This window comes from Zea mays, chromosome 3 (assembly GCF_902167145.1).
Source record: "Zea mays cultivar B73 chromosome 3, Zm-B73-REFERENCE-NAM-5.0, whole genome shotgun sequence".
NCBI lineage: Eukaryota > Viridiplantae > Streptophyta > Magnoliopsida > Poales > Poaceae > Zea > Zea mays.
Genome location: NC_050098.1, coordinates 35,656,872 through 35,682,353, shown reverse-complemented (window position 1 = coordinate 35,682,353; position 25,482 = coordinate 35,656,872). Strand labels below are relative to the sequence as shown.

General features: G+C 46.6%; 1 protein-coding gene across 1 annotated transcript; it reads left to right on the top strand.

Annotated features, from left to right (window-relative positions):
- The first annotated feature begins 865 nt into the window (after window positions 1-865).
- LOC100279235 (putative protein kinase superfamily protein) lies at window positions 866-8,192 on the top strand. Its single transcript, NM_001152256.1, is given in 8 exon segments — window positions 866-1,194; window positions 2,217-2,696; window positions 2,946-3,320; window positions 5,255-5,467; window positions 6,092-6,463; window positions 6,789-7,032; window positions 7,130-7,277; window positions 7,566-8,192. Coding segments are annotated over 8 exon segments (2,253 nt in total). The 5' UTR covers window positions 866-1,148; the 3' UTR covers window positions 7,941-8,192.
- Window positions 8,193-25,482: the final 17,290 nt, after the last annotated feature.

Below are 25,482 nucleotides of genomic sequence, written 5' to 3'. Positions count from 1 at the left end.
GTCATAGTCACAGTCATATGTTTGTGTGCTTTTTGTGAAGAATATTGTTGTGCTCCTCAATTGTGCGACCATTTGTTCCGTTGATCAGATATCTGTTGGCTTTGTAAGGCCTGCCTTAGACTTCGAGATGGCCTAATATCGATAGATTAGCTTGTCCTCAAGGTAGGCTGCTGGCCTAGCCCCGCGTGACCCATCTTTTGTTGCCTTCCACGTGAAGCCTAACTAGGATTTTATCTTTATCCTTGCCCGGTGTGCTTGCATGTGTGGAATGAAACGGCGACAGACGGAGACGGTTATTATGTGTCTGTTTGATTCAGCTTTTTTTCTGACCAGCTTTTCTGGAAATCTGGCTGTGGGGAGAATCTGAGTATCATTACGATTACACGTGTAGGAAGATAAATTTGTTCATAGGGCTCAGGATCTAGAAAGTGACAGATTCCTACTATTACAACGACTCAACCGATTATGTGTTTATGTTGATTTTGAATGGTTTTTGCCCCCAACAAATTTTATAGAAGCTGGCTCAAAAGCTGAGCGTTTGGCAGTCTGCAGCAGTTTTTGGTGGCCAGAAGCTGTAAGAAGCCGAAACAAACAGGACCTATATATACAGGCATACAGCCATCCAAAATCGTCGATCTACTAGCATGCTGTGAAATTGCCGATTCTCGCCCCGGCCGTAGACAAAACGAGCGAGCATTGACTTTTGAGGGCCCGAGAGCCCACGTCGGTCGTCTTTCAACCTCGAGTAAAACCACCACAGTGGACTGGACTGGACAGGACACACACCGATCCCTTCTGAAAAATCCCCCTCCCCTCCCCGAGGTTGCAGCGGCGAGGGAGGGGAGAGATAATAATAATCGCAGGAGGGAAAAGCAGCAGCGCAGGCGCAAAAAGCAAATCAAAGCCACACCACCACCACCACCGGCAGCTGCCGAGAGCCGCGCCCGCGCCCGAACACAAGGGAGAGCGGCCGGAGAGGAAAGCCAAATCCATCCACTCCACCCCGTACGCCGCCGCCGTCCCTGTCCCTCCCCTCTTCCCGCGCGCATGGGCCCCAAATCGCCAGCGCCGCGACGAGCGCGCCTGCCCCCGCGGCGGCGGTAGCAGCAGCAGCAGCTGCTGCTGTGTGCTTCGCGTCTTCGCCGGGGATGGCGCGGCTCGGGCGAGCGGGCTGCCGCTCCGGTCCAGCCCGAGGTGAGCACCCTCCCCCCCATCTGATCTGCGTGGGCCCTAGCCTCCTTGCTGCTCCTTGCTTCATGGAAGGCTTGGTGCGATGGGCTCGAGTAGTCTGGGCGCGTGCCACGATTGTGCTTGCCCGATTTGAGGTTCTGCCGGCGGGGAAATGACGGCTCCACGGCGGGGTCTGGGCTATGGGAGGGCGCGCTGCTCCAACTACCGTCGGGAGCTCGTTACCAACATTTGGGCGCACAGTGGGAAAGCTCGCCTGTAGATTCGAGTCCGTTTGGGGGTAGTGGGAGCGGCGGATTCGAGTTCACATGTAGTCTTCCAGGCGCCAGCAGCCATGGAACAATCAATACGGTAGAGATTGTGCAGCCTATGCTTAACAGTGAGGAGGATGTAATGGACACTGCAGCAGATACTAGGCAGTTTCATATTCGTAGTCTCTGTGGCCTCCTTGCTTGTGGGGGGAAAAAGTAATCTTTTTTGTCCGACTCCGATGCTTATGTTTTATTCAAACGCACTCGTGTGTAAAATCGATGGGTGCGAGAGTGGACAAATCTGAATGAGGTGAAACAATACCTTGGATAATGAATCGGGAAATGGCATAGCTATCCTGTTTAAATTAACAATGCCAAGCCTTGGCAAAGAACATCTGATCTGCTGAACATGTATCATGGTATGATTCAAATGATCGAGAAGGTCGGATACTAATGTGTCAGTTAATAATGTTTGGCACAAGGGAGTGGAGGTATTTTGTAATTCAGATGGAACACAAGTGTGTGTTTATGTGCATATGGACATTTCTTTCTCTGCCTACAATTGTATCATTCAAGGGCATACGTAAAGGGCAGATATGGTACGACCTTTTTATCTTACCACCTTAGAAGGGCTCCATAACATTTGTATGTTGTTTTTAGGGAGCCAATGAGCCATGGGCCACCAGAATCTTTTGTCTACGCTTTATGCCCATTCCACACAATGTACTTTCTTGCTTAAAATAATTCTCACTGGATGGTGTACAGCTTTTTTTTCAGGAATTCCTGAAGACACATTGAGAAATTTTATGTCCAATGTCTTGCCTGCTGTATTGATCCTGGAGTTTCTCAGTGGGACCAATTTGATTGTTCAAACGTTTGCTCTAGAAGTAGTCGCCCCTGCCATGCCTCCATTCCAAGGTTGGGGACCATTTCATTCTTTGGCATCCCAAACTAAAGTCCTTGTGAGTGTTTCTGCACAACCAGATGATGGCCTCCAAAGACAAAAGAAGCTATATTCATCAGCAGTTGCCATGTCATCCACACATCCTCCTATTTCAGCACCTAGCTATCGTTACATGCCTGGTGCTTTAGATCTTGCCATTTATTCCTCAGATCTATCACGTCCTCCAGTGCAGCATACCAGACACTTAGCAACAGCTGCTCCTGCTCACGTAGATGCTGACCCTCCGGATGCAGCTTCAAATTCTAGCGCAGCTCCTTTGGGATTAGTGCAGCCTCCAGTGTCTCCTCACAGTGGTAAGTCTATTTGCCAGAGCCTTGAAGTATTCTGATTGTAAATGAGCTCTCACACAGCTTAAAATTACATAATCCTGTTGAGGGGTTGGTCATTTGTCTATTCTAGAAGAGCATCATTTATACATTTCGTTCTGATCTATTTGTTCCATTTTTTATGCGACGGATATCATTTACTCCAATAGTATCTGTTCTATGTTATAGATTTGCTTTATTCTCTTAACCATATTGTGATTTATGTTTGTTTGTTAGGTTGTTGTGCACCGAACATGGTACAAAAACGAGGGACCCGGGACTGCCATTGTGTTTATCCAGTGAGAATTGAGCTCTTCCTTCGTAATGTTTCCTTGACTTCAAACTGGAGCAACAAATTTCTTCAAGAACTTGCTTCTCAGCTCAACCTGCGCGTTAATCAGTTTGAGATTGTAAATTTTTATGTTGTTGGAGCTTCTGGGCTAAATATCACAATGGATATAGCTCCCTACACTGGAATTAGCTTTGCTGCTGATCAAGTCAAGGCAATGAATTATTCACTTACTCTGCATACAGTTCGGATTGATCCTGTGTTGGTCGGGGACTATAATCTTCTTAATTTAACTTGGTTCAGGTCATTGGCTCCAGCTCCAGGTAATAGCTTTCAATCTTGTACTTGTTCTGTTTGTCATAATGAGAGTAGTTTTGTTACTGTCCAGGAAGAGAAATTCTGGATTATTTTTGTTCTTATTGTTTACTTAATGTGCGATTGAAGAATTTCTGAGATGCATGATATTATGAGGTATATGTTCTTTGTTATGGAAATTTGGACCTTTCAATTGACATATATCAAACTGGTTCATAGCTATAGAAAAGAATGAGACACCAATCATTGTTCTTAGGGCCGTTGCCTCGGCGATGGTGGCCGACGCCTTGCCAAAACAGGGGAGGAGAGGGAGGGATGAGAGACCATGGAGGAGAAAGGAAGAGCAGGAGCTCGGGCGTATGGGTCATTGATGTGCCTATGAGGAGAAAGGAAACATTACGAAGGAAGAGCAGGAGATTAGGCCTCTGCTTTCTATTATTTTCTTCGGCTCCGGAGTTCACTCTGCCTGCTATGCTAGCGCTGGATCCAGTGTGTTGGGGACGCAGATCTATCCGTGCTCAACTGTGATGGTGACAATCTGGAAGGGAAAGGTGTTGGTGCTCCATTTGAGCAGGGGAAAGTGGATGATTCATTGCCAGCGGAGGTGCATTGGAGCAGCAGGGTTCATCAGACTGGTGGTGGCATCAGCATCGTGGACTAGAGAGGTGGCACTGATGTGAGAGCCGAGAGTTCAGGGACCGAGGGTATGTGAGGTGGGAGGGGAGGGGGTTTTTTATGGGCCGTTAACTTGGATTGGGCTTTAGTAGGCTATGTGGGCTCACTGCTTCTTATGTGTATAGGTCATTAATGTGTCTATTTTTCATTTTTTTTCTCTGATATATGGGAATATGGTGGCTGCCTTGACCACCTTACCGACTCACCTTAAGTTCCTAGGCGATAAGATGGTGGTGGCAACCCACATGTCACCTCATTGCCTTAAGAACCATGCCACCAATCTACCGTATTGATCCCCTACCTACCAAGCTCTTTCTTACGAAGAGTTAAAAATGGTCATTAAGTCAGAACAGTATGGAACGATGGTATTCAATTTTCTCTTCCTTTCTAAAGTTATATTTTGTGCGCTTGTCGCTGGCTTGCTTTTTCCTGCTTATAACTAAATATCACCCCCTCCCACATTTTAGTTGCACCTTAATGTTTTACCCAATTTTCTTGGATACATGTATTATGCCTTTAAACTTAAGAGTATTCAATGACCCTGGTATAAGTTGTAAGGAAAGTTTTTTTTGTTCAAAAAGTTTAGAGGCATGCCTGTTTTACATTTTATCACAGTATTATTTCTCTTCGATGAACACTGGATGTGCTCCCTTGATGGTATGATACAAAATTGAATATCAAAGACATGATGATTCTTACATAGTATAAAAACTATTAACTTCACAAAACATAACTATTTGTGCCTAACTGCCAACTTATGGAATCAGTTTCATTTTTTTACTTGCACCACCACTTTCACAAAGGGCAGACACAGTGCCAGAGGCTCTCACATATGTGGAGTGTGGGAAAGGGATAAGCCGAGACAAGCCTTCCCCCTGCAAATATGGAGAGGCTGCTTCGATCTTGTGATCTGGTGACTTAGTGGGATAGCTCTCACCACTGCAGCTGGCCTGCCTTTCGCACCACCACTTTCACAGCCTACAAAATTTTGTATGGACCCACTTGTTAGCCAACAGCGCACTAGTGTTATGGGTGGGTATGGCCATGTGGCTCTGTGTGGCTGGCATGTGGGTCCAAGCAAAATGTTGCAGGTTTGTGAAACTAAGGCGCAAATTGATATCAGAAATTGTAGTTCCTTGATAGTTAGATGTAGGTACCCCACTTTTGTGAAACCAAATGACAATAAGTGGCCTTTTTTTATGTGTCATGGTATCTTGATTTTTAAAAACGTTACTGTTCTTAATATTGCTATCTGTATCATTGGCAGCTCCAGCATTCACAATGGCACCTAGGGCCTCTCCATCTACAGCATCTACCTTTCCAAGACAGAGTGAGGGTCCAAGCAAAAATAGACATGCAAGCCTGATCACAGTGGTTATTATATGTGTTGGTTCTCTAATTGGAGTCTTGCTGATTGTTTTAACAATATGCTTCTGCACATTTAGGAAAGGGAAAAAGAGAGTGCCTCATGTTGAAACTCGTATGTATCTTACTATCTACTATTCAACTATGTTCTATTTTCTTGAGACCAATACACACTTGTGTTTATTGACATTATGGTGATTCGATGGTTTGTCATTTTTATAGAAAAAAAACATGTAAAATGCAATGTTTGCAAAATGTTGCTGTGAACTATGTAGCTCCTATTTCATTAAAGCACTGCATATAACTGTCCAAACTCCAAACTATATAACATAAGGTAAATTGTGATTATGCTTTGCAGTTTGCACTAAGGCATTTGTGGGCTTTTGTAATGTGTGGTATACTTTATTTTTGCCATCCAGTAAGTTAATGAATTTGCACTAAGCATTCAAATGATTGTCATGATAAAAGAAATGCATCTTGAATACTTTACAGGCTTTTGGAATATAATAATGCAATTCTGACTGTAGTCTTTCAAAGATTAAAAGCAGTGTCAAAAGTATTTTCTGATGATGGGCTATTCAAGATCCCAGCCTCTGCACTCTAGTACTGACGTTAGTGGAGATGGACGTTGTATCCAAGTTCATAGTCAACCTGAAACAAAACCAAGTTGTTTAGGTTCTTTCCTGGTATTTTGAAAAACACATTTATCGCATGTTTAACCTCATAATTCTTTATACAGCCAAGCAAAGGACAGCAGATGCAGTTTCTACAGTGGAGTCCCTTCCTCGCCCCACCAGCACAAGGTTCCTTTCATACGAAGAACTGAAAGTGGCAACAAATAACTTCGAGCCTTCAAGTGTGCTTGGAGAAGGTGGTTTTGGCCGTGTCTTCAAGGGGGTACTGGGTGATGGCACTGCTGTCGCTATAAAGAAGCTTACTAACGGAGGGCACCAAGGAGATAAGGAGTTTTTAGTTGAAGTGGAAATGCTGAGCAGGTTGCACCACCGGAATCTTGTGAAACTGATTGGTTATTACAGCAGCCGTGAATCATCACAGAACCTTCTTTGTTATGAGCTTGTTCCCAATGGAAGCCTAGAGGCTTGGCTTCATGGTACGATCTATTGCATCTTCTCTTACCAAATCCTCTGTGCATAGGCCCCATTTTATTTGCACCTGAACCTACTATTTCAGTTTGTTTGGACCATGTAACTTCTAGAAATAAGAAACATAATTCCGGGTTACGTCCTGCGCGCCACCCTCCGGCTGGGCTGTTGCAGAGTGGGCGGTGACGGCCCGCTAGTGATGGGGGGCCAGTGTTCGGGGGTTTTCTCGGCCAGGACCATGTTTCGGTCTCTTCTTAATATAATACTGGGAGGGCGGTCTTTCCCTCTCCGGCGAGTTTTCTATAATTCTGACCTTACACTGCATTTTATCAGGTACACAAGGTGCTAGCCGCCCCTTGGACTGGGACGCCAGGATGAGGATAGCACTTGATGCTGCCAGGGGATTAGCATACCTCCATGAGGATTCGCAGCCTTGCGTAATCCACAGGGATTTCAAAGCATCTAATATATTGCTTGAGAATGATTTCCATGCTAAAGTGTCCGATTTTGGTCTGGCAAAACAGGCGCCGGAAGGTCGGACGAACTATCTTTCTACTCGTGTTATGGGAACTTTCGGGTAATCTGAATGTCCTTTTACATTTAGCCATGGGTCCATGGCCCAGCAATTTATTTTCTGAATTTACCTTCACCTTGTACTTCTGGCCTTTTTGCAGGTATGTTGCACCGGAGTACGCCATGACAGGACACTTGCTTGTAAAAAGTGATGTATATAGCTATGGAGTTGTTCTACTTGAACTACTAACTGGGAGGAGGCCCGTTGATATGTCACAGCCCTCTGGGCAGGAAAACCTAGTGACTTGGGTAACACTTCTTTCTTTTAGGAGTATACTATCTTCAGTTCCTGTGTGATTTTACAGCTAAATTGGAATATTTTAACGTGATGACTCTCAGACACTCTGGATTGTGTGTGCATACGTTGTTTTTATGTATGTGTGGGCAGCTGACAACTGGAATTTAAATCTGAAATTGCTCGTATATATATATATATATATATATATATATATATATATGATTATTTGTCCCTTCGTGGTGTGGTGCATGAAGAGGTGATATCACACTCAAGACATTCTTTTGCTCTGTTGGCTGCAGGCACGGCCAATTCTCCGAGACCAAGATAGATTAGGAGAGCTAGCTGATCCCAGGCTTGGCGGCCAGTACCCGAAAGATGATTTTGTGCGGGTGTGCACAATCGCAGCAGCCTGCGTTTCGCCAGAGGCGAACCAGAGGCCAACAATGGGCGAGGTGGTGCAGTCACTCAAGATGGTGCAGCGCTCTGTGGAGTTCCAGGAATCTGTGCCAACACCTCCCGCTCGCCCCAACGTCCGGCAATCGTCGACGACCTATGAGTCTGATGGCACCTCGTCCATGTTCTCTTCGGGCCCCTTCTCAGGCCTCAGCCCCTTCGAGACCGAAACCATTCCAAGGACTGCGGTTTTCTCAGAAGATCTCCATGAAGGTCGATGACTGGTGGGGGGTGGCTGCCTTGCCATCGCCGAGCCGAGCCGTTTCTCTAGAGCCTGTAGCCATGTAGTCAAGCATTCAAAGGCTGGTGGTCCAATTGGCCTGGCCAGCCATTGGGAGGAAAGGGGTACCTGTAAATTCCATTTTTCTGCGCCGTCTCAAAAGACTACTACTAGATTATTACAACCCACAAGGACGTTCTCTGGCTTTGTATGGAAGAAATGGTTTTGTTCGAAGTTGCTGCTGTCCTCAGTCCATAGCTCCTGAATTACGCAGACAGACAGTCCTAACTCCTACATGCAGCCAAACGCCCGTTGTGTGGGTGGACATGTTTGTAGGGTTTCTCAGCTGCATGCCCCTACTGGCCTCCAACCGCGTTCTCCCGCGGTCAAGCACCCTCACGGTCTCACCTCCGAGACCTTTCTCTCTCTTCCCCTTTCACCAATCGCTGTCACCCATGCAATGCATCTTCTCTTCCGTCACCATAGGCCGCCGGACTGCCTAGCTCCCTCCCAATCTCTCGGCGCATGGCTGGCAGAGCTCGGGGCCCATTCCTGGTGCTGCTACTCGTCGCCGGCGTCGCTGCCACCGCAGAGTCCAAGGTGTACGCTCCGGCGGACCGGGTGTTGCTCAACTGTGGGTCGACGACGGACGGCCTGGACGCGGACGGCCGGAGGTGGGTGGCTGACACGAACGACAACACGTGGCTGGCCGACTCCGGCAAGTCGTCCCTGATGATGGCGGCCGACAAGGTGGACACTGGGCTGCCGTCCACCATCCCCTACATGACGGCGCGTGTGTTCACCGTGGAGGCCGTGTACAACTTCACCGTGAACCCACGGGACCGCCACTGGGTGCGCCTCCACTTCTACCCGTCCTCCTACAGCGGGCTCTCCGCCGCCGGCTTCCACTTCTCCGTGTCCACGTCCACCGGCATCACGCTACTCCGCAACTTCAGCGCGTACACCTACGCAAAGGCGCTGAGCCAGGCGTACATCATCCGGGAGTTCTCCTTCCCGCCTACGCCCGCGGGGTTCCTCACCCTCACCTTCACGCCAACGCCCATGGGCAACGAGACCTACGCCTACGTCAATGGCATCGAGGTGATCTCCATGCCCGACATCTTCGTCGACCCGGCGATCATGGTCGGCTTCGCGGACCAGACCGTAGACATCGCCAGCTCCACGCTCCAGACCATGTACCGGTTGAATGTCGGCGGCTCGTACATCCCGCCGTCCAACGACTCCGGCCTCACCCGGCACTGGTACGACGACACGCCATACGTGTACGGCGCGACGCAGGGCGTCACCTACAGGGCCGGCCCGCATTTCCAGATCAAGTACCCCAGCGAGATCGCCGAGTACGCCGCGCCGCCGGAGGTGTACCTGGGCACCCGATCCATGGGCTCCGACCCTCGCCTGAACCAGAACTACAACCTCACCTGGACCATGGCGGTGGACGGCAACTTCACCTACGTCGCGCGCCTCCACTTCTGCGAGCTGCTGCTCAGCCGGGCCAACCAGCGGGCGTTCGACATCTACGTCAACAACAAGACGGCGCAGGCCGACGCCGACGTGATCGGGATGACGTCGGAGAAGGGCGTGCCCATATACAAGGACTACGCGGTGTACGTGGCCGACGACCCTGATGGCCAGGCCATGTGGGTGGCGCTGCACCCGTCCGTAGCGCTCCGGCCGCAGTTCTACGACGCCATCCTCAACGGCCTCGAGATCTTCAAGCTCAACGACACCGCGGGCAACCTCGCCGCGCCAGACCCCGAGCCGTCCAGGTTGCTCGCCAAGGCGGAGCTGGGCGCTGGAGAGCAGGAGGCGCCCAGGAGTGAGCACCCCCACATATCGACGGTGATGGGCGGCACGGCAGGCGGCGCGGCCGTGCTCGGGATCATCGCTGCGATCTGCGTTGTGTGGAACCATGAAAAGAAGAGCAGGGAGGCAGCCAGCACCGGCGGGTCGCACACCTCCGGGTGGCTGCCGCTGTACCACTCCCACAACAGCGGCAAGTCGTCGGGCCACCTCCCGGCGAACCTTGCTGGCATGTGCCGGCACTTCTCGTTCGCCGAGATCAAGGTGGCCACCAAGAACTTCAGCGAGTCGCTGGTGATCGGTGTGGGCGGGTTCGGCAAAGTGTACCGGGGCGTCGTGGATGGCGACACCAAGGTGGCCATCAAGCGGTCGAACCCGTCGTCGGAGCAGGGCGTGCAGGAGTTCCAGACGGAGGTGGAGATGCTGTCCAAGCTGCGGCACCGGCACCTTGTCTCCCTCATCGGCTTCTGCGAGGATGCCGGCGAGATGATCCTCGTGTATGACTACATGGAGCATGGCACGCTGCGGGAGCACCTCTACATGGGCGGCAAGCCGCCGCTGTCGTGGCGGCACCGCCTAGACATCTGCATCGGCGCCGCGCGGGGCCTCCACTACCTCCACACGGGCGCCAAGTACACCATCATCCACCGCGACGTCAAGACCACCAACATCCTCGTGGACCGGGACTGGGTCGCCAAGGTCTCCGACTTCGGCCTCTCCAAGTCCGGCCCGACGACAGTGAACCAGACGCACGTGAGCACCATGGTCAAGGGCAGCTTCGGGTACCTCGACCCGGAGTACTTCCGGCGGCAGCAGCTGACGGACAAGTCCGACGTGTACTCCTTCGGCGTCGTCCTCTTCGAGGTGCTCCTCGCGCGGCCAGCGCTCGACCCGGCGCTGCCACGGGAGCAGGTCAGCCTCGCCGACTACGCGCTCAACTGCCAGCGGACCGGCACCCTGCCAGACGTTGTCGACCCAGCGATCAAGGACCAGATCGCGCCGGAGTGTTTGAAGAAGGTCGCGGACACGGCCGAGAAGTGCCTCGCCGAGCAGAGCATCGACCGGCCGTCCATGGGGGACGTCCTGTGGAACCTCGAGTTCGCGCTGCAGCTGCAGGACACCTACGAAGGAGGCAGCTGCGGGCGGCGGGCCGTGGGCGACGGCAGCGGCACGGGGCGCCCGGCACTCGAGCCGAGCAACAGCAACGGGAGCACGGCGAGCGTCACGACGCTGGGGACGTCGTCCACGTCCCGGGCGCACGAGGCGGCGTGCGCGATCATGGAGGAGACCGACAATGAGGCGTTCTCGCAGCTCGTGCGCCCAACTGGCCGGTAACACGGCGCTCGGTAGAGATACTCTCGAGGAATTTCTATCCATTGCCCGAAAGATCCTGTGCATGCGCGCTCTCATAGTAGTGCTTTATTAGAAAAATCACCTCTACTCCGTATTGGTTACTCTAATTTAGTTTTTTTTGTTTTTTTGGTAGATAGTAATATAGTATACAATGTATTTAGCCATGTTCTTGGAAATTTTGAAGTTAAAAGTTAGCCGGCCATGAAAATGTCTACACCTCCATTGCCTCCACCATCTGTGATACACAATACCGACTAACCCCGTCAATTACCATTAAAACACTTGGGCACCTTCGCGGCTCTGTGTTGCTGGCAATTATGTAAAAGAAGAACTGGCGTGGTGTTGAAGGCAGAGCTTGAGGCACATTTTGTCTACTGCAGAGGCGAAGAGGAACTATGGACATGTGATTGCCAAGAAATAGATCACGGCATAATAGATGTAGAATGTCAGCCAAACGGGTGGATCTAAAGTAGTTTTTCTAGAAAGAACTGCTTTTAAGTAGTACTGTTTTCGTAGCATATTAGATCTTTTTTTTCTCTCTGTTTTTTTAAAAGAGGCTCTTGTATTTATACCTCTGTTTCCTATTAAAATTATTTTTATCGTTTTTTAACTTCGCGAGTTTACTCCTGCATTTTCAAAACCACTTCACTTTGCCCTTATTCCGTCATCCTTCCCTAACGATGTTAATTTTGGTAAGAACCGTGCTATAAATACGACTGAGAACACCGACTCAGATTAGACCTCATAGAGTTCTACTACGGCGTCAAATAATTGTATCGCATGAACTCTACTCAACAGCAGGTCCTAGAGCAGACACCGTGAGGTCGTACCATAATCGGACAAATGAGTCGTACGCATAGCATTTCCGTTTTGTTAAAAGAGACAAATATACCAACATGATTTATCGTCTGGTTTCTATGGCTATTTGAGTGTTTGAATGCACTAAAACTAATAGTTAGTGACTAAAATTAGTTGAAGACAGCCAAACATCCTAGTTAATAGTTCAACTATTAACTACTTTTAGTAAATTAGTCAATAGTTAGCTAGCTATTTGTTAGTTAGCTAATTCCACTAACAATTTTTTAGTCAACTAACTATTATCTCTAGTGCATTCAAACATCCCCTTATATTCTATTTTAATAGAAATAGTTAGATTTGGTCAAATATGTTTGATACAATTTATAACTATTTTATGTCAGATTTATAATATTGAAAAGTATTAAATTTTTTGGCATCGTCTTAGCAATATTTTGATAGCATTGAGACTAGTAGCTGAACAAGGAATTAAAAACAGCATATAAGATTATCAAGTGCTAATAACTATAGATACTTTCGTATAAAGACATGTATATTTGGACTTAGGTGTACTTCCAACCGGCAAGACAGGCCTGCGGTGTCTGGATGATATGTCGCACCGATTGTGACAACAATACAAAGCACAATGCTATTATAATGTCTGTTTCAAAAGGGAGCAAATAAAAAAATTTAGCAACAAGATTGCCATTGATAGAAATGAACATGGCATTTCTTGCACACTAAGGGGGTGTTTGGTTTGAAGAATCACTCCATCCAAAATGTGATGGTGCATCATGGGTCCATTCTTCAAATTGGTGGGATGACCCTATTCCTCATATTAGTACTAACTAATTAATTATAAGGAATGAGGTGATGATGGATCAACTCATTCCATTCCACAAAACAAACAAAAAATTGAGGAGTGAGAAAATGATGGACTACCTCATTTCTCAAACCAAACAGCCTATAAGGCTCCGTTCCAAACCTCTAGAACTAATTGTGAGTCAGCTAATAAATCATTAGTTGGTTTTAGCTAGGTTAGAGCAGCCAACAACTAATAGCTATTTGATAGGTATAGCTAACAATTAGCTGATCTGTTCTAAATTAACCTCTGAGCTAATTTTAGCTGCTAAGAACAAATCCAAGAGACTAGCCAAATCGTTTTGTGGTGATGTAGATTCATCCTCGGTATCATCATGTCCCTCCTCATCGTCGCTTTTGTCTTCACTATCATCGTTAGCAACAAGACATTTATAACTAGTGGGAGATGAACCTGTCGGTGAGGTAGATTCACCGCTTGGTGTCCATCATTCTTGTTCTTCTCCATTGGACAAGTTAGTACCACAAGCAATAAAGGGAGCAGGAGCAGTGCATATGGACTTAAAAATTTTCAACTTAATTTTAGTCCATAGATCATGAGCATCAACAAATAAATGGCTATCAGTACTTATGATGGAAAAATAAGCACCTTTAGAAAGAGAGTTAACTAAGATGTTGCAAGCATGATGATTGAGAGATAAATATCTTAGTTCAATCTTAGAAGGATTTTTACTAATATTGGAGGGAAAAATACTTCTACTAAAAATCTATCTCAAATCAGGATCAATATACATAAAAGTATTATAAATAGAGACAGATCAATATTTATAATTAGAACCATCGTCTAAAAGAAGTTCTAGAGTTACGTCTTGTGACGACATCGTCATCTCCGGACGGCTAAGCCCACGATAGAGAGCCTAGCTTTGATACCAATTGAAAGTTCCCTTTTCTCGGGAACAAATTCTGGATGTCGCCTAGAGGGGGTGAATAGGCGAATAAAAAATAACACTTAAAAACCGGAAATTCTTACTCTACTCGAAGACTGGATCATAGTGGAATGAAAGACCCTTCGAGTAGGTCGCAGCGAAATTGAAGTTCCTATCTCAAAATACCCTGCACTTCAAAGACAACTTGTACTTAAATAAGTATTAAAGTGTAAGTATAAAAAGCAATTAAGACAGGGAGACAACACACAACACAAAGCAGAGCACACATACATATGGATTTATTCCGAGGTTTCGTTAAGCTTGAAATGCTTGTCTAGTCCTCGTTGAAGTTAGCCACACCTTGGCTTGGAGTCTATTTCAACTCCTTCGTCCGTTTGCTCAGATTTGTCAATGTGACAGATAGAGCCTTCCACTATGTTGATGATGGTTACAATGATGTCGCGACTACTTACAGTCTTCTTGACAGCACTCTGGCAGAGTAACAATACTTGCTCTTGCTCTCAGCAGCACCTCCCCTCTCTCTAAATACTTATAACTGCGCCTCTACACAAACTAGAGAGATACACAAGAGAGGGAGAGAGAATTGATCACAACGATTCATGGACTTGTTGGCTGCACTTGTACACTTGTTGGAGACACCAAAGGGTCCCTTTTATAGCCTCAAATGAGCCCCTAGCCATTGCCCCTTTCATTGCAAAGACGATCTCAATCCTGGGAAAAACTGCCACTTCTGCGGGGGCACCAGACTTTCCGGTGCGCCTCTGCCCAACAGTCGCTGAATTCGTGATTGGCCACCTTCCGCTTCTATGGGGGCACCAGACTGTTCGGTGCTCCAATATTCCCGTTGGCACCGCTGATGTGTCAACTAGCCGTTGCCTTCGAGGACCACCAGACTATCCAGTGACCGGTCCTAGACTGTCCGGCGCATGGGCCCGGACTTTTCGATGCATGGGCCCAGACTATCTGGCTTTTTTAGCTGAGATGCCCAAGCTAGACAGTTGGCCGTCCAGAACACCAGACTAGACGGTGAGGTGCATCGGACTGTCTGGTGCTACTAAGACAGCAACACACTTGTGTGCTTTCCTCCTCTTGCTTCCCATTCATCTTCACTTTTGGGAGGTCTTTCCTGTGACTTAGGCAAATACTTTTAGAGTATAATTCAATTGACTAAGTCCCAGAAGATTACCTCTTTTCATATATTCTCCCATCTTTTCTGTTTCACCTCAAACATAGCTCCATCTTCTAGTGACCTTGTTTTTTCATCTTGAGTTTGATCTTGAGCCTTATGACTTACACCACATAGCTATAAATGTTACCTCATTGGTTGTAAGTCACGTCCTTAGGTAGTGATCCTTGACGCACCATAGCTCTTCTCAACTCGATCAACCTTGACTTAGCACGTCATCTTCTTCACCCCTAGCTTTGGGTTCCTCGACCTCCTTGACCTTCTCCTGTGCACTCAGTACATCGAAGCTCTTCTTGCCTCCATCCTTGGCTTGGCCAGTTGTCTTCAAGATATGCACACCAAGTCTCACATAAACATGTCCTTCTACACTTGTGATATCCACAACCATAATCATATCAGCGTTTGGACCATCACTCTTGAACACTTATGTTGAACTTTATAGGCTTTACACTAAGCACCTGTCCAACACTTAACACACTTGTCAGTCCTTTAATTGGATTGTAATCCAAACCACCAAAACCCACAAGAGAGCTTTCATCTTGATTTGTCCCCCTACCCTAAGGCGACCCTATCCCTTTTATAGGCCGGGAGAGGGGTCGACTAGCGGTGGATTCTCTAGGAAGGAGCCGTAAGTGAGATCACCTAGAGGGGGGGTTGAATAGGTGATCCTGCAAAAATTAACTCTAAACAACACAAACTTGGTTTATAATAAGTGTTAGTGAAAACTAAAACCAAGTTAGGATGAGAAGATAGATGCAGAGAGAACTCTTCTCTTGGTTGCTCCTTTAAGATGTGTATTAAACTTAGGAGCAATATTGCAAGAGAGTTGAGAACCCAAGAAGATAGTAATCACAATAGGTAAATGGACAAGTGACACGACAATTTTTACCATGGTTCGACCAATGCCTACTCCATGTTGTGGTGACATACTTTGGTCAAGGGTTGCACTCAACTTCTCTCAAGTGATCCAAAGATCAAACTTTACTCCTCACAATAAGTAAATGGACAAGTGCCACAAATATCTTCCTTATATCAAAATCCCGTTGTGAGGAATCTCCACAAGTTGGAGTCTCTCACACCTTACACAATTGATTACAAACAAAATCAGAGTAAGGATGGGAGTAGAAACGCACACAAGAGCACAACGCAGCAACAACACGCACACAAGTAAAAAGAGAGAGCGCATGAAACATAATGACAGAGTTACAACTCAAGAACGTGCTCAAATCTCTCTCTAGCAAAACAACAGCATGGTTGCAAAGATTCAGAGTTGTAGTGTGATCAAAGAGCGCTTTTGTTTGTTGTGTAACAACTCCATGCACTTAGAGGGTCCTTTTATATCCCCAAGGAACCAAAGGAGCCGTTTGATCTTCATTTTGAAGGCCCTGGTTGCCTTTTTGTCTGTAGTGCACCGGACACTCAACAGTAGTCGATCTCCTTCCTTATTCAACTGAGTCGATCGTTGCTAGTCGTTGGTCACTTGGCACATCGGACAGTCCGGTGGCGTACCGAACAGTCCGGTGCAGCCTGGTAACCATTGTCGAGCTGACGTGGCCAGCGCTGATCACGCGGTCAATCGTTGGCTGAGGCGTGTGGCTGGCACACCGGACTGTCCAATGATTTATAGCCATGGCGCCTCGGCAAAAACCTGAGAGTAGTTGTTTTGCCGGCTGACAGCTTGGGCACCGGACATTGTCCGGTGCACACCAAACAGTCCGATGCTCCCTCGACTGGCACAAGTTTGGCTAAAGTTACCCAAACACAACTTCTCGAAATTGGTTTGATTTGAGAAGTTTCCTATCACTTAGATGAACATAGTTAGCAACTAAAATAGTTTACTAAGTGCTAGAATCATATCTTGTTTCTTCAATGCAATAGGATTTGCAATATACACCAAAATGCACTTTTCTTATATTTCTCTTTCAAATACATGTGCTCATGCTCATATATGAAGAGTGTGTTAAGCATTTAATCACCAAAACAACATAGAAATTGCCCAAGGTCACATTTCCCTTTCAGTAAGGCAGGGGTAAAACCAATGGATTAGCCCGAGTGAGTCCACGTGTACTCATGGGGCCCGGTGGCTGCCTGACTGTCATGTATTTATCGTGGTGGATGATGTAGGGTTAGCGATGGTCCCTGGCGCTATCATTTAGGCTACACTGACCCTTAGCTTTTGTAGCCTGGGGTTCGATGCGGCCCATCACGTAGTGCCCTGTGGGGGGTCTTCGTACTCAGGCCTAGTCCGATAGGTCATAAGTGCGCCACAGGCCGAGGGGCACGCGGTCCATTAATGCGTCGTAGTCCGGGGGTTGTAGGTCATGAGTGCTATGTGGCTCGAGGGGTTCGTAGGTCATGAGTGGCAAGCGGACCGGCGCCCACACTGTGACTCGACGCTAGTCGTGGTTATTGTGACACCCCAGGTGTCTGTTTCATGTTATGTCGGGAGATTTATCCTAATCTCGGAAGCTCAGTAAAAATTTCTATTTCTCGATCGCATTTATCTCCATTCATCAAGTTACTCATGAATGTTTCACCAAATTTGGAAATTATTCGATCTCGAGAACAGCCAAATTAAGAGCCTATTAAAACTTTTATTTCTCGGAGCAAAGGCAAATTCAAAAGTCAATCTCGTCTCACAATTCCTGTCCAGACTCATTTATTCGGACTCTCAATTGTTGTTATGTTATCCAATCGGTGTCTGAATCTGATTTCTTGATATTCGGTCTATGTCCGACTATTTAATCTGAATCCGCATTCTCGAGCAGAATCTCTGTTGTGTCAACCTCTAACTAATTATTATGCAAATCGACTTGTTTTCTCTATATCATAATTCATCTTTATGTATCAAGTGTCTTCTAAAGATTTCTCGAAGTTTGAAACAAATGCTCACATAAAAAGATGAATCCTATATATACTTGCTTGAAACTTCTCGTTTGGACAAATGCAAATTTTGAAATTCAACCAAACCTTGTCATCTTGCTCAAACAACTCTATATGAACTCTAAAACAAAAGTTATTAAGGGTCCCTGCCAAGAAATGTCGAGAAAATACCACGATCGCATTAAAATATAATTTGAAGCTTTATAATGATGCTACCTTGACCAAAGTGAAACTTTAATTTATATTTAAGATATGAGGCTTGACCTTTAATAAAAGTTGTAGAACCTATGTTATACAACAATTTTTATATTTAAACCAAGCCTTGATTCAATCTCTATGTATCTCAAACAGTGCCATCGAGACAGAATAAAAATCTGATTTCAGGATTCAAATTCTTAGTCTGAAATCAGTGTCGTTCGAGTCGACGTCTCGCGTTCCCAATTTTTTTGTTGAACAACTCAAGTTTCCTCAAATATAAAAGTTATTAATAACTAATAGAGGCGCAATATATTAAAAGATGACATTCATCCGATTCCGTTTGACATATTTTAACACTCAGTTTTCACAAGTTTCCACTGATTTCTAACCCACTGACAAATCAAATTTCGTGGGTCTATAACTCTCTAAGCATGCTCGAATCACCTTAAGTTCTGTACAAAAATTGTAGAGCGTAGATCAAGGAAGATGTTTTGTGCAGTGACCAAGATCCGAAAACAAGCAGAAAATGACAAAACACGCCGCCCAAGGTCGTCACTGTAGCATCTGCCACCTGCTGCAGCTGGCTGACATGTCTAGAGCTTAGCTCTATAAATGGCAGCCACCCTCTCCCATCAACCATCTCCACTTCTTCTCCCTCCCTGCTCGGGCACGTGAGATCCTCCAATGCTCGCCCCTGCCCTCAAGCACAGCCATGCCCTGGCCTCTGGCCAGCTTCCTCTGTTGCGAGCTCCTGCTCGTCCATGGCCATCTCCTAGCCATATCCTCACCTTCCCTCTCCCTTCTCAAGCTCAGCCCCCATGGCGCCCAGCTCCTAGGTTCGACCGAGCTCCTCCCTCCCATGACGCTCTCCTCCCCCACGGCCCCCTACCACTGCTCCCTCAAGTCCAGCCATGGTGGCTACCGGTTCTTCCTGCTGTTCATGTGGCTAGAGGAAGAAGATAACTCCATGAGACTATGACAGGTGGGCCTAAGGTTAAGTGCACAAGTGACCAAATTGACAGATTTTTGCGTTATGTTCTAAAATTCATATCTCGAGTTTTAGAGCTCCTAAAATCATGAAATTTGTTTTGTTGGCTTCCTTATAAAATGCTCTAACTATTGGATCTATAAGTTGTCATGTTTTAGTGGAAAAGGTTTTCTGTAGAAATTCGTATTTAAAACTGGTTTGGGAAAAAATGAACTTGCTTCTCTCCATAGTTTTAATTATAAAAATCCAAAAATGATGAAACTTGTTTTGTTAGTTAAGTGATGTCATACTCTAACTAAGAAAAATATAAAATCCATATGTGGTTCACTGTTTTATTGGTATGTTAATTAAATCATGTTAAATAGGAAAAAGAAGATTGAGTTGCTTGTTATTTTTGGATCTGTAGCTCTAGTGCTCCAAATGAATTGAAATTTTTACAGTAGACTCTTGGTGTGATGCTTGGTGACTGGTAAACATTTCATGAATTCTGGTGCATGTATGATTAAGTTAGTGATTTAACTTGTTTAATGCCCATTAAGTAGTTTTAAATGATTTACAAATAATGTATAGATGTAAAAATGAAAAATGGTATTCCACTGTCCTTGCATGATATTATAGTAGCCCAGGAAAACTTAATATGGTCATGCATCCATAGAAAAATAATTAGTTTTAGATTTAACTTGCTCTCACATGCTTTAGTGCATTAACAATTTGTTCTTTTTGTAGAAATTAATATATAAAACCTGGACATGTGACATTTGTACAGTAGTCATGATTGTTTATCACCTATCTCTAATAAAAAATTGGAGTCCAAATGAGATGTTTACGACACCACCCAAAAATAACATTTATAGGCTAAAAATAACATTTAATATGAATAAGTGGAATCATGTGTGTCTCTTGATTGCTTGGGTTGTACCTTGATGACAATTAGAGAATTTATGGTTTTGTCATGGTAGTTTAGAGCAAAGTATTTATGGTGCTTTACCATAATCTCGTTTGGTAGCTAAGTTAAGTAGGATTGCCCATGAACTGAAATTTCTGCATGTATGCTCTCTATTATGGTGTGATGATGATATTTGTGATTAAAGTAGATGTCCTATATTTGTGTAGTAAAGCTTAGATTTAAGTTGCAAGCGATGCGGGGAATGTTTTGGTAAAGGTATATGTGAAATTTAAATAAGTCATTTTATGTGTGCGGTATGTGGTGTAGTGGTGGTATGAGAAATATGTTTAAAATCAACTAGTTGACATATTCAGTTAAGAGTTGTTTCATTAATTTGGATTGTATGATGAAGTGTGAAAGGGAAATGTGCCCTTGGGCAATTTCTATTATGTTTTGGTGATTAAGTGCCTAACTCATTTAAATAAGTTCTTATGTGCTAAATGAAGAGATAAGTGAAAATCAAAGAGAAGGTACGTTTCTAGACTTAGTACATAGTTTTTAAGTACTAATATGTTTTATCTAAGTGCTAGAAACCGTGAGAAGAAAAGAAGAAAAGAATTGCAAATGACTTGGCTTGGTGCAGCCAAAGTCCAGCTCGGTCTGGCACACCGGACTGTCCGGTGGTGCACCAGACAGTGTCCGGTGCGCCAGGCTGGCATCCGGCGAACAGGCCACTCTCGGGAAAAAATCGGCAGCGTACGCCTATAATTCATCGGACTGTCCAGTGAGCCAACGGTCGCCAAAGCAACGGTCGGCCGCGCAATCCGCGGGCGACGCGTTGCCCGCGCCAACGGTCGGCAGGAGGCACCGGACAGTGTCCGGTGTGCTAACTGCCACGAATCTGCAACGGTCATCTGCGCCAGAATAGGAAGGAGATCGACACCGGACCGTCTATAGTGACTGTCCAGTGGCGCACCGGACTGTCCGGTGCGCCACCCGACAGAAGGCAAGGATGGTCTTCCTTGTTGGCGTCCAACGGCTCCTAGCTGCCTTGGGGCTATAAAAGGGACCCCTAGGCGCATGGAGGAGTCACCCAAGCTTTCACTCATCATTCTAAGGCATCCAGACTCTGCCCCCGCGCATTCGCTTTGTTGTGTTAGAGATTTGAGATCCATTCGAGTCGAGAACTCCCTGTGTGTCATTTGAGCTCAAGTCTTCACTTGTGTGCGTTGGTGTGCTGCATTTTTGAGTCTTGTGTGCGTTGCTCTTCCCAACCTTACTCTTGTGCGTTCTTTGTGATCAATCTTGTAAGGGCGAGAGGCTCCAACTTGTGGAGATTCCTCGCAAACAGGAAAAGATATAAGGAAGAAAAGCCATGGTATTCAAGTTGATCAATGGATCACTTGAAAGGGGTTGAGTGCAACCCTCGTCCATTGGGACGCCACAACGTGGAAGTAGGCAAGTGTTACTTGGCCGAACCACGGGATAAAATCGGGTGTCTCTTGTGATTGTTCCTTCTTTAATTGTCTTTGTTCGCAAGAGCTCGTCTCATTGACTTGATTAACCCGCACTAATATTTTTATAATCAAGGTTGTTGGAATTTAGTGTTGAATTTTACAGGATCACCTATTCACCCCCCCCCCCTCTAGGTGCTCTCAATTGGTATCAGAGCCATTCTCTTCATCTAAGGGACTAATCGCCCGAAGAGATGGATCCTAAGGGAAAGGGGATGGTGGTCAACGACAAGGATAAGGAGTCCCTCTTCAACGAGCCAAGGGATGACAAGCCCACTGACTCAGGATCGAGTCACAAGAAGAGGGACAGGAAGAAGAAAAGGCGGATCAAGAAGATCATTTACTACGACAGCGACGCCTCCTCTTCTTCACCAAGAGACGACGACGACGACTCGTCTAAAAAGAAACCGGTTAATCAAAACTATTATTTTGATTATTCTTGTATTCCGTTCAATTCCAATGCTCATTTGCTTTCAATTCCACTTGGTAAACCTCCATACTTTGATGGAGAAGACTACTCTTTTTGGAGTCACAAAATGCGTAGTCACTTATTTTCTCTCCATCCTAGTATTTGGGATATAGTTGAAAATGGAATGCATTTCGACAGTACCGATAACCCTGTGTTTATTAATGAGCAAATTCATAAGAATGCACAAGCTACTTCCACGTTGGACAACGCCAAGCAAATTTGGGATAACCTCAAGACATCACATGAGGGAAACGACGCCACCATGATCACCAAAATGGAGTTGGTGGAAGGCGAACTGGGAAGATTCGCGATGATCAGGGGAGAGGAGCCAACACAAGCATACAACAGGCTCAAGACCCTAGTCAACGAAATTAGGAGCTATGGAAGCACAAGATGGACGGACCACGACGTTGTTCGACTAATGCTAAGGTCATTTACGGTAATTGACCCCCATCTTGTCAACCTTATTCGTGAGAATCCCAGGTACAACAAGATGACGCCCGAGGAGATTCTTGGGAAGTTTGTGAGCGGATGCATGATGGTGAAGGAGGCTCGATATGTGGACGATGCTCTAAACGGTCCACTAACCGTCCACGAGCCTCAAACTGTTGCCCTCAAAGCAACCAGCAGCAGGGAGATGCTACCAAGCAAGGTGGCATAAGTGGAGGCCGTTGTCCTCAACAAAGATGAGATGGCGCTTATCATCAAGTGCTTCAAGACCGCACTAAAAGGATGCAAGGAGTACCCCAACGAGAATAAGACAAGGGGAAAGCGCTCCTGCTTCAAATGCGGTAAGACTGGTCATTTTATTGATCAATGTCCCGATAATGAAAATGACCAGGGGGAAGAAAGACATGGGAAGAAGGAGAAGAAGAAAAGCTATAGGAAGGCGAAAGGCGAGGCTCATCTTGGCAAAGAATGGGATTCTGACTGCTCTTCATCCGACTCCGACGATGAAGGACTCGCAACCTCGGCCTTCAACAAGTCTTCGCTCTTCCCCAACGAACTCCACACTTGCCTCATGGCCAAGGAGAAGAAGGTAAGTGGTCGAGATTGTCGGTGTTTTGGGTCCGACCACACACCCGGGGTTACCCCTCAAGGTGTTTTTAGGAGTAGGACGGTGTCGACGACTGTAGCAAAATGGTTCATGCCAGTTGCACGAGGGACAGTGGACAATGTTTACAGGTTCGGGCCGCTTAGAGATGCGTAACACCCTACGTCCTGGTGAGTATGCTGGGTGAACAAGATTACAAGAGAGCTCTCTGAAATGAGAATGCAGAGAGTTGAAGTGGGTGGCTAAGTAATAGGGTCGATCGTTCTGAAGGGGTGCCCCCTAGGCCTTATATATTCAACCGTGGGGCAATACACGTGGATATGATAACAATGCGTAGCTAAAAGATAGTGAACTGTTTGAGTTTATCTCCCTGTAGTTCTGCCGACCTATCCTCGCATGGCTCCGTTGCATGGGGGCTCCAGCGCGGGAAAGTTGGATCTCTGTTGTGGTTGCTCGCTTGACGTTGTGGGCCGTCCGGGTTTGCACCAATCCGGCCTCGTGTCAAACTGCTTTGCTGATTGTTCCTCCCCAGGCCCACGAAAGAATGACCTTACGATTTATTGGGCCCTTGGGCCTTTCGTGAGGTCTTTTACTCTTTTAGTGGACCCAGGGGATATCTGTCCCCCACAAGCCCCCGATCTTTGGGTTAATTTAGAGGTAATCAGCCCAAAGATTCCAGGTCCAGCTTGCAGGCGATTTGAAGAGAACGACTTCTTACTGTCTCCTCCTGCTTTGATCACTTGTAAACCGAAGCTTTGTTTTGTGCTTGTGCCTTAGAGGTCGGCATTTCGTTTTGTAGGACCCTGAACTTCATTGGGTGCACCGGAGGTGCACCCAATGGGTGTAGCCCCCGAGCTTCGAGTAGATTTTTAGAAAATAATCTACTCGAAGGTCTTCACCAGAAATGTTTTCCATTTTTACTCCTGCATTTTGGTTGAGGGCCAGCCTTGTCTTTAATCTTGTCCCATGCCTTAGAAGTCGGCACTATCTTGGCTTGGAATGATGATCCATGGGGTGCACCGAAGGTGCACCCAATGGGTGTAGCCCCCGACCTTCAAGTGGATTTTTGAGGATAATCCATTCGAAGGTCTTCCTTTTGTGTCTTTTTGCTGAAGATTATCCTTTCTGCTTGTAAAAATTGGCATGATGCCATCCGCATTATGCTTTGGAGGTCAGCATTATGTCATCAATATTATGCTTCAGAGGTCAGCATGTATTTTGTCTTTTGTAGCCGAGTTCGCAATCCATCCATATCTTGCTAGGTAGTGTAATTTATTTGCTCTGCGACTGATTGGACATTTGATGGACGTTCTCTGTCTAGTCTTCACGTCGCTTCTGTCGGCCATATTTTGTACTTCACCGGCTATATTTGGCTTTCCTTTGATCCTTACTGATATCTCATTTTTGTCTTGAGGTATTCACTGCGTGCCCTGCACAGATGTGACCGTTTTGAAAAATATACTGATAATTCCTGGGCGTCCCCCCCCAATGGGTGTGGGCAAGGGACGGCTTGGTACGCTGAGTGTTTTAGCCGGCTGCTTCTAAGTAGTAATGTGATGTGACGGCGGGTGTAATCATATCCTCCGCGCTATTGACTGGAGTCCCAATGGGTGTTGTTTTGCGTGAAACGGCGTCAGCCGCCTGACGTGTCTTCAGACGGGTTGAAGTGCTTATTGAATGCTTTGCGACTGTTCAGTGACCGCGGTTGGAGGTGAGCGGTTGCCTTCTCCTTCTATAAATAATGTCGTTGTCTCTCCGGCTTTTCCACATCTCTTGCTGTTCTCTGTTGTTTGCTTTTCTTCTCTCCCTTTAGCTTCCACCATGGGCAACAACAACAAGCGCAAGCGCGAGCCAACTCCTCCATCGGAGGATTTTGGTGACTCGGAGTACTCAGAGGAGGAGTTCTCCTCTGAGTCTGAGGGGTCTCCGGCTCCCATCCCCCTGCGTGAGTCGTCTGATGACTCAGACGACTCCCAGGGGCTCGCGGCGGAGGTCTGGACGTACATCCGGGCCGTCGAGCGCTCCGGCTCGAGGGCTCGGATAAGTCAGAGTACTCCTCGGATGAGGAGGACTCGGACGGTGGCGGCGAGGACGAGGACGACGACGACGAAGGCGATGGCGGCGGTGAAGGTGACGGCAGCGGCAGGGGCGGCAGCAGCGGCAACAAGGACGGTGACGGCGGCGGCGGCAGGGGCGGCAGCGGCGGTGGCAGCAGCAGCAGGGGCGACAGCGGCGGTGGCGGCAACAGCAGGGGCAGCAACAGGGGCGGCAGCGGCGGCGGCAGCAACAGGGCCAGTGGCTAGATGCCACTGGTCATTAGATGTTAGTATAGTATAGTTAGAATAATGTAGTGGTATTTAGTAGTGTAGAGTAGTATAGTGTAGTGTAGTAGTAGTAGTAGTAATGTAATGTAATGTAGCAGTAGTAATAGGGAAGTATCAACTCATAATGAGTTGATTTGTAAGTATGATATCTTCCCTTTAATGAAGAAATGATGTTGGCTTTTCTGTGATGATTGCTCGTTGATATTCATAACTCAAGGTTCTTGAATCATTCCTTTTCCCGCCTTTTTCGTGAAGTTGATTCCTTTGGAATAGTAAGTGAATAACTCGGGCCTCATATCGACGCTT